This window comes from Ovis aries, chromosome 9 (assembly GCF_016772045.2).
Source record: "Ovis aries strain OAR_USU_Benz2616 breed Rambouillet chromosome 9, ARS-UI_Ramb_v3.0, whole genome shotgun sequence".
NCBI classification, from domain to species: Eukaryota; Metazoa; Chordata; class Mammalia; order Artiodactyla; family Bovidae; genus Ovis; species Ovis aries.
This window is the reverse complement of record NC_056062.1, coordinates 39,964,592-39,979,447: the sequence shown is the minus strand read 5'-3', so window position 1 is coordinate 39,979,447 and position 14,856 is coordinate 39,964,592. Positions and strand designations below refer to the sequence as shown.

The 14,856-nt window shown below is 43.1% G+C and overlaps 1 protein-coding gene across 12 annotated transcripts in view; it reads left to right on the top strand.

Moving 5' to 3' along the window:
• ASPH (aspartate beta-hydroxylase) overlaps positions 1 to 14,856 on the top strand; it is a 187,563-nt gene that overhangs the window by 168,213 nt on the left and 4,494 nt on the right. For all 12 annotated transcript variants that reach the window (XM_060393701.1, XM_042254243.1, XM_042254241.1 and 9 more), the window contains 3 exons: positions 345 to 480; positions 6,541 to 6,632; positions 7,008 to 7,141. In XM_060393701.1, the coding sequence (XP_060249684.1) occupies positions 345 to 480; positions 6,541 to 6,632; positions 7,008 to 7,141 (362 nt within the window). The remainder of the gene's footprint in view (positions 1 to 344; positions 481 to 6,540; positions 6,633 to 7,007; positions 7,142 to 14,856) is intronic.

Below are 14,856 nucleotides of genomic sequence, written 5' to 3'. Positions count from 1 at the left end.
TGGATGGGCTTCCCAGGTGCTGCTAGTGGTAAAGAACCTGCCTGCGAATGCAGGTAGACTTAAGAGACATGAGTTCAATCCCTGGGTTGGGAAGATTCCCCTGGAGGAGGGCAAGGCGACTCACTCCAGTATTCTTACCTGGAGAATCCCATAGACAGAGGAGCCTGGCGGGCTACAGTCCATGGAGTCACAAAGAGTCAGACACAACTTGTCCACTAAACGACAACAAATCTAGATGAGAGGGAAATTTTCATTACTTATTAATCAGACAACCAAACAAAAAGTTGAATGTCACTCTAAGGTGTATTACCAGGCATATTTTCAGTCCAGAATCTTCTCTCTAGTCCTTAGAAAGAAACTGGAAGTTAATCCGAGATGAAGGCCTTGCAGCAATGGACAAAACCCAGGGCCTCTTCCTGCCTGAAGATGAGAACCTGAGGGAAAAGGGTGACTGGAGTCAGTTTACGCTATGGCAGCAAGGTGAGCACCTGACTTCCTGATCATTCTCTGTGACCTGATGGGAAAGGGGCAGCGGGGGGCCCTTCTGGGAATACTTCACAGAGCCTGGGAAACACAGATTATCAAAATCTGTTCATTGTTTCTTAAAATGTATGGACACTCATTTATGTGTGTGTGTGTGTGCATGCAAATTCATAGTTTTATATATGCCTTTGTTGTATTTGGATATATAATGTGTTTGGGTTTTCCTGGTCTTTCCTGTTTAATGATATGTTACAAAGAGTAGTCCTACTGTATAGATGCAACTGAAAAGCCCACCATGGGTGCCTTAGAAAAGAGCTTCCTTGGGCCTCCTTTGCCCCTGTCGCATGGAAACACATCCCAACATGAGAGCTGTTAGGGATGATGACACACCAGAGGGACAACTCAGTAAAAGCTAGTGTCTGAGCTCCTCAAGAATAGGAACAAGGGACTTCCCTGGTCGTCCAGTGGTTGAGAATCTGCCTGCCAATGCATGGGAGATGGATTCGATGTTCTCTGGTCCAAGAAGATCCCACATGTTGCAGAGCAACTAAGTCCCTTTTCTGCAACTACTGAAGCCCGCACTCGAGCTTGTGCCCCGCAACAAGACAAGCCACCGCAATGAGAAGCATGCACACCGCGCACATGCGCAGCCCTCAGTCGCCACAGCTAGAGAAAACCCAAGCAGAGCAGTGAAGACATAGTGCAGCCAAAAAGAAATTAAAACAAAAAGAACAGGAAGGGGTTCACAGTCAACATACCGTTCCCTGAGCTAAACCCAGGCCCAGGTACACTCCCCGCTGTGTGTGTGTCCAACGAGTTAATATCAATCTGTCCTCAAAATGAGAAGCTTTGAATTTTATCTTTAAAGCACTCTCCAACTCTCTTGAAAATTCAGATTAACCTGGGTTAACAATAGCTGTACAAAAATAAATCCATTCTGAAGACTAACCAGCACGTGTCTCACACCTTTAGCTGCAGAAAATAAAGCAGAGGATGGTAAGCAGTTGGTTTATATTGTGGGACAAATAAGCACCATTCTTTGTGTCAGTATGCTTTCAGAATACGAAGGTTTACATATCAGAGAAAGAAGAACTTCAATAATGTTTTCAGGGAAATGTCCATAAGAAGAGAGATCACAGGATTTCAAGTGACTGTCAGCTTTTTTCCAACAGGGCCTTTTTAAGCAGAGCTATCGTAAGGTCAATATGTGACTAGCATGCTAATTTTTGTCTATCGGCTTCTCACTAAATGAGTCAGTTCTATTGGCTGTAAGCATTCACTGGTTCATCCAATGCCTCCATTCCATTAACATCCTCATGCTTCATAGAACCTACTGGGCTTTCTAACAAGGCTTCAGAATCGTACGCGTCCTGGAGGTAATTTTTGGGAACCATACTCTGCTAAAGCCACAATGCATCAAACTCTCGCAAAAGATCAATAAATTTAATCTTTTATTAAAAAAAATAAGATTGAAATATGCAAAGCATTGTAGGGCATATAAGAACAGTAAACAAAAGGAAATAAATAATGGAGACAGTTTGGTTGGTGGCAACCAAATTATTTGGTTTGACTTTTAAGGTTTGGGTGTATTTTTTTTTAATTTTCAACTGTAGCAAAATACACATAATTTAAAAATTTAGCACCTCATCTGTTTTTAAATGTACATTCAGTACAGTCAAGTATATTCATATTTTTGGGCAACCGATCTCCAGAACTATTTCATCTTGCAAAATTCAGCCCTTGGCAACCACCTTTGCACTTTCTGTGTCTATGAATTGGACTGCTTTAGACAAAATTCATATAAGTGGAATCATACAATATCTGTTAACTTACACATTTTCATATATTTTTATTAACCTAATTTTCCATGAATTAGAGTAATTTCTTAAAGTACTCTTTACTTCCTTGTTATCTTTGTTAAATCCTTCTTCCCACTGAATGGAATTTGCATGTTCCTTCTTTTTTCTTAAGTTTGATAGAGTGATCTATTATTTCTTTAAAAAAAACTCAAATTACATCTCACCTTATTTTCATTATTTTCTAATTTCTGATTTTATATTTTCTTCTCCTCTTATTCTTTTGTTATTTATTTTATTGGTTTTTTTGGTAACTTTTCAATTGGAACCCCTTAGAAAATTTATTTTCATTCTTCTTCATTAATAAAAGCATTTAAGACTGTGGACTGATCTCTGGCTTTGATTCAAAGCTGATTCAAAGTTTTGACTACTTTCCTTAACCTGTAATGTGTATTTTCACTTGTATTATTCCCCCCCAAAGACTTCATTTTATCTTGATTTCCATTTTGATCCAAAATAATTTAGACATGTATGTGTGTTCTATACATACCCATTTTTCAATCAGTTGCAGTCAATTAACTAGAAATTAATTTCTAGTTTTATCTTTTGATCATAAAATGGTTTCTCTTTTAGGAAGTTTTATTAAGGTTCTGTGTAGTCTTTTGTTTGTGGTTCCAGTCTTCTGGGAGGAATCCAGTATTTTCTGGAAATAAATGCACAGTTTAAGGACTTTTGATGGCATCCAGTTATGTAGCTTGCATAGAAGCAGGGTGGAGTCCCTGAAGGAAGATGCCCTGTCAGCCTGCAGACAGTGGGGTCAGGAAAATGTGGGGAGGGAGGCGGTAGGGCTGTTGCTTAGCAACACCGAGAACTCAGGTCCAATAAGAGGCCCATACGGATCTGACTTAGTAGAGACTTAGAGGTTGTCTAGTTAGGAAAGGATGCTACTGGATACTTGAAGGCCTTGAAGCTGTGGCTTCAAGCTTGGTTTCCATCCATATGTAAGTGGGAATCACAAAAGGTCTCTAAGCAGCCCAGTCAGTTCTCAAGTATATGTTGTTGTTGTTTACTCACTAAGTCTTGTCCCACTCTTTGCAGCCCCATGGACTGCAGCACACTAGGCTCCTCTGTCTTCCACTGTCTCCCAGAGTTTGCTCAAATTCATGTCCATTGAGTTGATGATGCCATCCAACCATCTCATCCTCTGCCACCTCCTTCTTGTTTTGCCTTCAGTCTTTCCCAGCACAACGGGTTTTTCCAGTGAGTCGGCTCTTCGTTCACATCAGGTGGCCAGAGTATCAGAGCTTCAGTATTCCCTTTAAACGATCAGCTTTTTTGAGTTAGAGAAAAAACAAAGAGACAAGAAATATACATATGAATTTTTCCCCACAGATGCTTTCAAATTGCTGTGTGGGTGTTACAGAACATCTGTTTTGTTCATTTATTGCCACGACGATGAACGGTAAAACATACAGTTAGCAAGTGTGCCACACGTGCGCAGTCGTTTTGTTTCCCAGAGCCCATGGGAGACAGTGCTACCTGATCCCAAGAGCCTTTCTGGGTGAACTCAAGGCGAACCTCTGAATTCTTCTCAACACACTGATCAGCTGACAGTGTAGTCACTGTCAACTGATCAGTGTTGTCATGCAAGATGAACCTGTTGGCTTCCCACCGTAGAGCCTAATGAAACTTCAGAACCAGGACCTTTAAAAACCTCTGCTCCATGAATTGTTGTCGTTCAGTCTCTCAGTCGTGTCTGACTCTTTGCAGCCCCATGGACTACAGCAGGCCAGGCTTCCCTGTCCTTCACCATCTCCCGGAGCTTGCTCAAACTCATCTCCATTGAGTTGGTGATGCCATCCAACCATCTAGTCCTCTGTCATCCCCTCTCCTCCTGCCTTCAATTTTTCCCAGCATCAGGGTCTTTTCAAATGAGTCAGCTCTTCGCATCAGATGGCCAAAGTATTGGAGTTTCAGCTTTATCATCAGTCCTTCCAATGAGTATTCAGGATTGATTTCCTGCAGTATTCACTGGTTTGATCTCCTTGCTGTCCAAGGGACTCTCAAGAGTCTTGTCCAACAGCATGGTTCAAAAGCATCAGTTTTCGGCATTCAGCTTTCTTTATAGTCCAACTCTCACATCCATACATGACTACTGGAAAAACCATAAGTGAAGTTGCTCAGTCATGTCCAACTCTTTGTGACCCCATGGACAGTAGCCTACCAGGCTCCTCCATCCATAGGATTTTCCAGGCAAGAGTACTAGAGTGGGTTGCCATTTCCTTCTCCAGAGGATCTTCCTGACCCAGGGGTCAAACCTGGGTCTTCCATGTTGCAGGCAGACACTATACCATCTGAGATACTTTGACTATATGGACCTTTGTTGGCAAAGTAATGTCTCTGCTCTTTAATATGCATCTAGGTTGGTCATAGCTTTCCTTCCAAGGTGGCTCCGTGAATATCCCTCTTAAAATGTATTCTTCGCATGTAAATGAAATATTCAGTTGGTTTTCTCAGATTTGCATTGGCATTTAGATCTCTTTCTAAAGCTGTTTTTCCCCAAAGAAGCAGAGTTTATCACTTCTTGAAAGTTACTGTAAACTGTGTGGGAAATAATAAAATAACAGAACCACACTGCGTTTGGCTGCTGGACATTTTCTCCTCAGCAGAATGGTTTGTTCCGCACAGCTGTGTTCACATCCAGGATGCAACAAAATGGTAAATCATGCTGTAAAGCATAGCCTCTGGAGGGTCTGAGTTGGGGTCCTGGCTGTACCACTTGTTACTGTGTAATGTGGGCCTGTTCCTGCATCTCTGGGCCTCAGATTCCTCAGCTGAAAAATGACTATGAAAATAGTGCCTTAAGTATGCGGTTGTTACTAGGATCAGTGAGTGTTCAAAGGTCTGACAGATAAATGATCGTGATACTAGTTTTTTATTACATAATAATTATATATTATATAACAGTAATAGGGGCAGTCTTAGGTCACAGTTAAGAACATGGACTCTGGGAGTTAAAATGTATCTATCTTTCAAGAAAATATATCGTTTATACTCCTCCATGAGAGCAAATGCACTGTACGTTCCTGAGTACGTCATTCCTAAGAAACAGTGATTTTGTAGATGGTGAGGAAAGTTGCATGGTCCAAGGTGCTCCAGACTCTACCTACATCTGTGTTCTTGACAGTCACTCAGAGAAACCCGTGTCTCCCAGAGACCTCCTTCCCTCTTCCCTCTTCAGCACGTTAAAAAGGAGATGTACTTTGAAAAATTCATTAAATTTCAATGAAAAATAATGTTTAGGTTATTAGCATATAATCCTGGAAAATGCACTAATCTATTTTGCTTCCTTAGGGTGGGTGGATTAATTTACTGTGGCCACTGTAACAGATTACCATAAATTTAGTGGCTTAAGATAACCCAGATGTATTATCTTTACAATTTAGAGGTCAGAAGTGGGTCTCACTGAGCTAAAATTAAAGTGTCATCAGGGTGGCTTCTGGTGGCTCTGGCTGCTGGAAGTTGCCCACATTCTTTAGCTTGTGGTCCCCTTCCGTCTTCAGAACCAGCAATAGCCGGTCACATCTTCCTCATGCTGTGTCCCTCTGGCCTTGACTCTCTGCTCCTTGTGTATTTAGACGCTGTGATTACACTGGGCCCATCCAGTTCATCCACAATAATCTCCTTTTTTAAAGGTCAGCTGGTTAGTAATCTCAGCGTCATATGCAAACTTAATTTCCCTTTGCCATGTTACCGAATATATTTACAAGTTACTGGACTTAGGTTGTGATCCTCTTTGGGAAGGGCCATTATTCTGCCTGCCGCAGAAGGGAAATAGGTATGTAACACATGCCCTGTCCGTTAGGCCAATGAGTAGAGTATTCTGCTCCTTACTCTGCCAGTCACTATCTATTGCAACAGAACATTGTGTCTTCTTGTGTCTATTCAGCCTCTCATTTTTAAAAATTGATTCCTTTGGCTTTTCTTTAATATTTGTTTATTTATTTGGCTGTGCTGAGTCTTAGTTGCAGCACGTGAACTCTTAGTTGCAGCATCTGGGATCTAGTTCCCTGACTAGGGATTGAACCTGGGGCCTCCTGTATTGGGAGCTCGAAGTCTTGCCACTGGACTACCAGGAAGTCCTAGCCTTCTCATTCTTACAGTGAGGAGGACAATATAGGTTGTATACGGTCAAAACAGGATGAGTTAAAGCTTTACTGTGATTTGTTCCTGACAGTGGTTTTATCATTTATTGTTCTAGGAAGAAAAAATGAAAATGCCTGTAAAGGAGCTCCTAAGACCTGTTCTTTACTAGATAAATTCCCTGAGACAACAGGATGCCGAAGAGGACAGGTACCAAGAATGTTTTCATTTCTGGGGAGGACACAGTCAGTTATCAGGAGAATAAATGGAAATGCTGATGTTTACGAAGAAATGGTCATTTTCTTTGACCCACTGAATGTCTCTTCTTTCACTCGCATTTTAATGAAACAATTTCATGGTCTTGACGGCAGCATTGAGAATGGAAAATGTTCACTGTTTATAGCTGTGTGGGAAATGGGAGTCCTTATTTTTAGTTCCTTTACAAAGAAATAGGATGAGAACATAAATTCTGAGTGCTGTGATGGCTCTAATCAAAATTGACAGTAATTTTGTACTGTTGCTTTAATTTAGTGGTTCTCCCACACCTTGATAAGGGGATGAACAGGGGTTATGTTTTCTGTGCAGATCAAATATTCCATTATGCACCCGGGAACCCATGTGTGGCCGCACACGGGACCCACGAACTGTAGGCTCCGAATGCACCTGGGCTTGGTGATTCCCAAGGAAGGCTGCAAGATCCGATGCGCCAACGAGACCAGGTATGCTCCCCCCATCATTTTCTGTCTATTTCATCACCTCTGACAATGGATGCTCATTACAGCAAAGCTACATTCAGGTGGATTATTTCCCTTCCTTTGTGACTAAAGGGGCTTCCCTGGTGGCTCAGAGGTTAAAGCATCTGCCTGCAATGTGGGAGACCTCGGTTCGATCTCTGGGTCGGAAAGATCCCCTGGAGAAGGAAATGGCAACCCACTCCAGTATTCTTGCTTGGAGAATCCCATAAACGGAGGAGCCTGGCGGGCTACAGTCCATGGGGTTGCAAAGAGTTGGACATGACTGAGCGACTTCACTTTCACTTTCATTTCACTTTGTGACTGAAATAGACTAGGGTTAGAGGTATTAATCCAACTTCATTAGACTGTGTGCTTTCTGTTGATCAGAAAGTGAAAGAAAAAAGTGAAAGTGTTGGTTGCTCAGTCGTGTTTGACTCTTTGAGACCCCATGGATCGTAGCCCACCAGACTCCTCTGTCCATGGGATTCTCCAGGCAAGAATACTGGAGTGGGTTGCCATGCCCTCCTTCAGGGGATCTTCCCAACCCAGGAATCCAACCTGAGTCTCCCATATTATGGGCAGATTCTTTACCATCTGAGCCACCAGGGAACCCCCCTGTTGATCAGAGATACTCCCCAGTTCTAGGGCGGCCCTCCTTCATCATTTCTCCCCAGATCACTCTCGTCTGGTTGATGAGCCATCTTGCTTCTCTTTCTAGGTGGACAAATCTACATTCGGAGTCAGCTAACTTATCAGCTTGTCAGAGTCAGCTAAGCCCTATACACAAGACACATTGTGTTCATGCTTTACAGTTTAAACTGTTCATCAATACAAAGAGTCTCCTTCCTGAAGCAAACACCTGGTGATATTTGTGTCTTGCTGTAGAGGACACAGCATGGCACAATGGCTGCCTTTTCAAATCCCAGCTCTGCCAGCTAATCCTGTGCAACCTTGGCTGGTTACTTAATCCCCTGCAGCTTCAGGCTCCTTACTTATCAAACCGGCAGTGATGCTACCTACTCTGCAGGATTGTTGTCCAGATTAGACTAAATAATGCATACAAGGCACTTAGCCTGGGGACTGTCCCAAGCAGGGGAAGGGTGACTGTTCAAGCAGCTTCTTTTGATGCTTTATTCCAGTCCTGATCCTATTACTCTGATCCCCTGGAATGCCTATCTTTTCACCCATCCAAAATAAACACACTACTAAGATCCAATTTCATTCCAGAAAAGGAACCTCTTCTTTGACTTCTTAGAGTAGGTACAGGGTATGTTGTCAGTGATCCTGTTCTTTATCTCCATTGCTGTACTGTGTTTAGTTGTTCAGTCATGTCCCACTCTTGGTGACCCCACGGACTGTAGCCCGTCTGGCTCCTCTGTCCATGGGGATTCTCCAGGCAAGAATACTGGAGTGGATTGCCATGCCCTCCTCCAGGGGATCTTCCCAGCCCAGGGATTGAACCCAGGTCTCCTGCATTCCAGGCAGATTCTTTACCATCTGAGCCACCAGGGAATTGCTTTTATTTATTAATTATTGATTGATTATTATTTATTTATTTATTATTATTATTGCTTTTATTAATTAGTGCATATTAATCTAATCTCTGGAACTGAGCTGTAAGTGCCTGGAGGGCAGAAACCAGGTTATTATCTTCTTACCCATTTCTCAGGACCCTTAGTGGAGGTCTGATGGAGAGGTGTTCGGGAGTGTGCAGGTCATTCCTTTGGTTGTTGGCACACACCCGCCAGCCCAGACCTGGTGCAGTAGCACCCAGTGCTGAGGGGGATTCCACGATGACTCAAGTTGGGGTCTTACCCTACCAGGGTGTCCAATCAGGGAGCTAACACAGCTCAAAAGTCAGGAGTCATAAGAGAGGCACAGATAAGGATACTGCAGGTGGTTAGTGGACAGGCAGCCAGCTCATTTGCCACTGAGACTTGGGAACTTTGACAGAGAAAAAGTGAAACTGTTAGTCACTCAGTTGTGTCCAACTCTGCAACCCCATAGACTATAGCCCACCAGGCTCCTGTGTCCATGGGATTTCCTAAGCAGGTGGTATATTTTACAAATTCATAGTGATATTAAAAAGTGTTTGCCACTCGCTCCTCCCGGCAAACTCTCATTGGATCTGGAGGCGAATTTTTGGAGGATGGATTGTTTCATCTGTCTTGTCCCTGAGGAGTTTTGAAGCATTAGTGTCCTTCCTCCATCTCATCATTGTGGGTCAGCATCCTTCTCCATGTCCTTATTGTACTTGTTTTATGTTGCGTTACATTCTCATCCTTTGTAATCCTTAACTCAAGGGTGGTTGGGTCAGGCTAAATATTTCATTACAAAGAGTGTTTTTCATGAGCAAAATGGATCAATTGACATTAAAACACTGTGCAAGGCTGCTAGTGAAAATAGCTAAAGAGCTGAATAGCAGGGTCAGTTTATAAACTCTGAGGACAGAAAGACTGTAATATGAAATCTGGAAGTTTCACGCTGTTATTGTGGTGGTAACATTGGCATGGAAACAGAAGCACACATACCAAGAAATCGGGCTTCCTTGTGCTCAGCAACAGGAAGCAATTTTTCAGAGCTTCTCAACTTTTGAAAGAGTGGCAATTTGTGCGTCACAGTTCTCAGGTATTAATAGTCACACTGCTGTTTCCTCAGTGTTTTGCAATTCCTTCTAGCATGCATCTGTGTTTAAAGGTTCCATCACTGCAGAACATAGCACTTTTTATCTGGACATAAGCTCGCAGGTATGCAGTCTTCTATCATGACAAATAAAATTATCATTTAAAATGAATAATGCTTTCCGATGGCAAAACTGATGCATGCTCCTGCTATGTAATTTAAAAAACACAAATACAAAAAAAGAAAAGAAATAATTATTTTTGATCTCAGTACTCAGAGATATTGTCCAGATGCTTGTCCGTGTCTATGTATGTGTATTCATAAGGAGGAAGCACATAGTGATTATAGACATTGTGCTTTCTATGTGCCAGGCACTCTGCATACATTCACTTATTAACCTTCACAACAACCCTGCGTACCTGGGAGGATTAACATCTCTATTTTTCAGCTGAGGCGAAAGTGAAAGTGACAGTGTTAGTTGCTTAGTCATGTCAGACTCTTTGCAGCCCCATGGACTGTAGCCCACCAGACTCCTCTGCTCAGGCAGGAATACTGGAGTGGGTAGCCATTTCCTTTTCCAGGGGATCTTCCCCTCCCAGGGATTGAACCCGCATTTCCTACATTGCAGGCAGTTTCATTACTGACTGAGCCACCAGGGCCCAAAGTCACATGACCGGAGTTCAAATCCTGGCGTTCCATCTTATGAAGTGTAACTTTAGACAGCTCACATGACCTCACTAAGCCTCGCTTTCCTCCTGTAAAATGGGGAGAATAAAACTATGTCTTGGTGTGGTTTTGAGTATTACAGTAATCCATATAAATAAATGCATTCAGAGCTGTATTTCGGAGAAAGCAATGGCACCCCACTCCAGTACTCTTGCCTGGAAAATCCCATGGACGGAGGAGCCTGGTAGGCTGCAGTCCATGGGGTCGCTAAGAGTCGGACACGACTGAGCAACTTCACTTTCACTTTTCACTTTCATGCATTGGAGAAGGTAATGGCAACCCACTCCAGTGTTCTTGCCTGGAGAATCCCAGGGATGAGTGAGCCTGATGGGCTGCCGTCTATAGGGTCACACACAGTCGGACACGACTGAAGTGACTTAGCAGCAGCAGCAGCAGAGCTGTATTTACAGTGTGTGATGTGATAGAATGCACTCAGTATTTTTGAGCTTCTATTGTGCCCATCTCTGATTGCTGCAGAAACGGGGATTTGTGCCCCTCACATTCCCAGGAGTGAGACCAAGTCTCCTGGAATCATCAGAGGTGGTCCTTAGAACCTGCAGCATGCACTCTGATGGGGGTGGGGTAGGGGCCCTGAGGAGCTCGAAAGTGGGGAGGGAGATGGAAGTCAGCGGAGGATGTGGGGGCCAGGGCTGATGAAGGGATGGTAAGAAACAGACAGGGTCTACAGTTTGATAGACCTGGGGCTGGGAGGGATGCTGGGTCGGGGGTGCAGCCAGACACCGCAGGTAGCCACCCCCTCTTTTCCTCCTTTTGCTTCCCTGCCCCCTCACCTCCGATGTGGGAGAAAGGGCAGAGAGGCATCCCAGCTCTGTGGCCTCATGAAGTTTTTCTCCATCTTTCCTTTCTTTCTCCTCCCTTCTTGGCTTTCTTAGCCCTCTGCTACCTGGTGACCCAGGACCAAGAGGAGGAAGTCAGAGGTTATATAGAAAGGCTGCACAGGGGCTGGTCAGCAGGGCAGAAGCCCCCAGCCACCTGGAGGGGCCCCTGTGGCAGCCTGGCCAAAACTGGGCTCCCCAGGAGGATGTAGAGAGATACCCTGGGGGAAGGTATATATAGAACCTATTGGGAAAAGAACTTCTTTGTCAAGTTTGCCGTCTTTTATTGAAATTAATGTTTTGACTTTAAACAAAACAGCAAATACCATACCCATTTTTCAAAGGACAGTGTTGTGAAATATATCCTATAAAGTGTAATGTGAACACTAAAGTCCTAGTCGACAGCTTGACTCAGAGAATTATGAGAATTTCCATGCTGCAAGGAGACTTGAAGGCCATCTGGTCCACCCACATCATTGCACAGATGGGGAAACTGAGGCCCATGGATGACATGCTTGTCACAGCAACATGGCTAGTTGGCAGGGTCAAAACAAGGACACAGATGTCCTAGTTTCAGAAAAGTGCTGTCTCCTGTTAGATAGAGATGATGGATAGATTGATGGGTGGATGGGTGGATTGATGGAAAGATAGGTAGATAGATAGATAGATAGATGACAGATGGGCAAGCAAAGAAGGTATGTGTGTATATATTCTGTCTACATGTATTAGGAGGAGAGAATCAGCCATAATGCAGTTTTACATTTCAATTCCATATGTGCCAGGATTTCCAATGCAGTCAGAACCTGTGGGATTTCAGTGAATCAAGATTAATAAGAGCTGTGTTCAGTTCAGTTCAGTTCAGTTGCTCAGTCATGTCCGACTCTTTGCGACCCCATGAATCGCAGCACGCCAGGCCTCCCTGTCCATCACCAACTCCCGGAGTTCACCCAGACTCAAGTTCATCGAGTTGGTGATGCCATCCAGCCATCTCATTCTCTGTCATCCCCTTCTCCTCTTGCCCCCAACCCCTCCCAGCATCAAGGTCTTTTCCAATGAGTCAGCTCTTCACATGAGGTAGCCAAAGTATTGGAGTTTCAGCTTCAGCATCATTCCTTCCAATGAACACCCAGGACTGATCTCCTTTAGGACGGACTGGTTGGATCTCCTTGCAGTCCAAGGGACTCTCAAGAGTCTCCTCCAACACCACAGTTCAAAAGCATTAATTCTTCGGTGCTCAGCTTTCTTCACAGTCCTCTCACATCCATACATGACCACTGGAAAAACCATAGCCTTGACTAGACGGACCTTTGTTGGCAAAGTAATGTCTCTGCTTTTTAATATGAGCTGTGTTACAGCAGCCTTATTCCTGGGCTCTTGCACCCTTTTCTGTATTCCACTCAGCTTACTGAAATACCTTGCCGGGAACGTTAGCATAACAGCTGTAGGCACTGGGATGTTCCCTAGAACCATGATCTGGGGCTAGAGGTCTGGCTGTAATGAATCAAGCCTAGTGCCTTTCTGCTGCTTCCGCAACAGCACAGTGTCACTGCAGGCATCTGAACTGGCTTTCGTGTGAAAAAACACTCTGCTGGAAAATTAGAACCATGTCATGTGTGTATCTCAGAACCTTTTGGAAAGATCACTGAGATATGATCTATACAATTTTTAGATGGAAGACTCTGTAAGCTCTTCATATCATTATTTAGCATTATTAATGTTGATGGTAATTCTATGACAAAATTATAGTTATTAGGCATGTGCTGCCACCATTATACTATTATCATTAATTACAATAATTTAAGAAACTGAGGAATTACATAATGTTGGTTTATCTTGTGACCAGATATTTTTCTATCTTTTGGCAAACCAGGGAGAGACATTCTCCTCATAGTAGTGAGTAATCCTAAAAGTAAGCCGAGGCAGGTGTCTGAAGAGTGGGTGCAGTCCCCCTACCTCCCTCCTGCCTTCCTGAAACCTCAGAGGAAGGCTAGGTGAGGGCCTCCAAGAAGTCTTCTTCCCAAACCTGCTCGTAAAACCTTTTCCCTAAAGGCCTCTTCCCATGTCACAAATTGAGCATAAATTGTATGTGGTGGCTCAGATGATAAAGAATCTGCCTGCAATGCAGGAGATGCACGTTCAGTCCCTGGGTCAGGAAGATCCCCCGGAGAAGGGCATGGCTATGCACTCTAGTATTCTTACCTGGAGAATTCCCTGGACAGAGGAACCTGGCAGGCTACAATCCGTAGGGTCGCAAAGATACATGACTGCGTGACTAACATAAATTGTACGAGGTGGAGATTTGCTCTCAAAGCAAGTGGGCTGGAAAAACTCTTTTCTTTTCATTACAATGAGAGTCTTTGTTTTCCATTCAGAAGAGATCTAAAGACCTTTTGACATCTTGGTGTTCTGTTTCTTTTTGTTCTGGAAAACCCTCATCTGTTCCCAGATAGGTGACGTATCTTTTGATGAACCGAAGTCACTTCAGTTGGCAGTCACTTGAATGGGATTTTATTGTCCTTTCCAATTAGGGCTGCACTTTTAGTCATTTTAGCTCTCATAAGTGATTGAATTTTTTTAACATATTCAGGAGGAATCTACATTTAAGAATCTACATTAAGTAACTGAGTATCTTTGTTGTTTTCTGGGAAAATATCTGAAAGAAAATGACAAGGCAAATATAATAAATCTAATAGAATTTTATGACCTTAACGGACTCCAAACCCCTTGGAATACCTCCCAGATTTCTTGTTTAAGAAACTGTTTAATCAATGGTTTACTCTCATCCATATTTAGCCTAAAATATCTGCAAAACCACAAACCAGTGCTAACTTAAGTTCCACATTTATAGGTACTGGTTCCGTGAATGAACCAGCCAGCGCATCCCAACACTAAAAAGCTTTTCCCAATTTACAAGCAATTTAAGTTAATGAATGGAATGCTTGAAGATTTTCTCACATTGAGCATGCCTAAATCTTTGACTTTCTCATACCTATCGTAATCTAGGGAAAGTGTCATTTTGTGCAAACTTAGAATGTTCTATTTAGTTGATTTAATTACATGCAGTACTATGGCTACTGTGAGCAACGCCTCTGTGAACATGAATGTACTATTTCTGGTTTTTGCACGCCCTTCTCCCGTGTCTTTTGTTATACCTGGATGGGACTCCAGTGGAACTCTGAACCTATTTAAACTCTCTACCACTCAATAAATGTTGAGAATTACTTGTCATCCCCACAGGAATTGTATCTCGCAGATTGTTTTAGAGCTTTTTATTATCACGCGCCCTCGTAAGTTTTCAGTTTTCTCAAACACGGTTAAATGACTCATAGGGAGTGAAGCCAACATAATTCTGAATTTATATGAATTTGACTACTCTAGGTGCCACCTGTAAGTGGAATCATACAATATTTGTCCTTGTGTGAGTGGCTTATTTCACTTAGCGTAATGGCCTAGAGGTTCATCCATGTTGTAGCATTGTCAGATTTCTCTTCTCTCTTAAGGCTGAGGAATATCCCA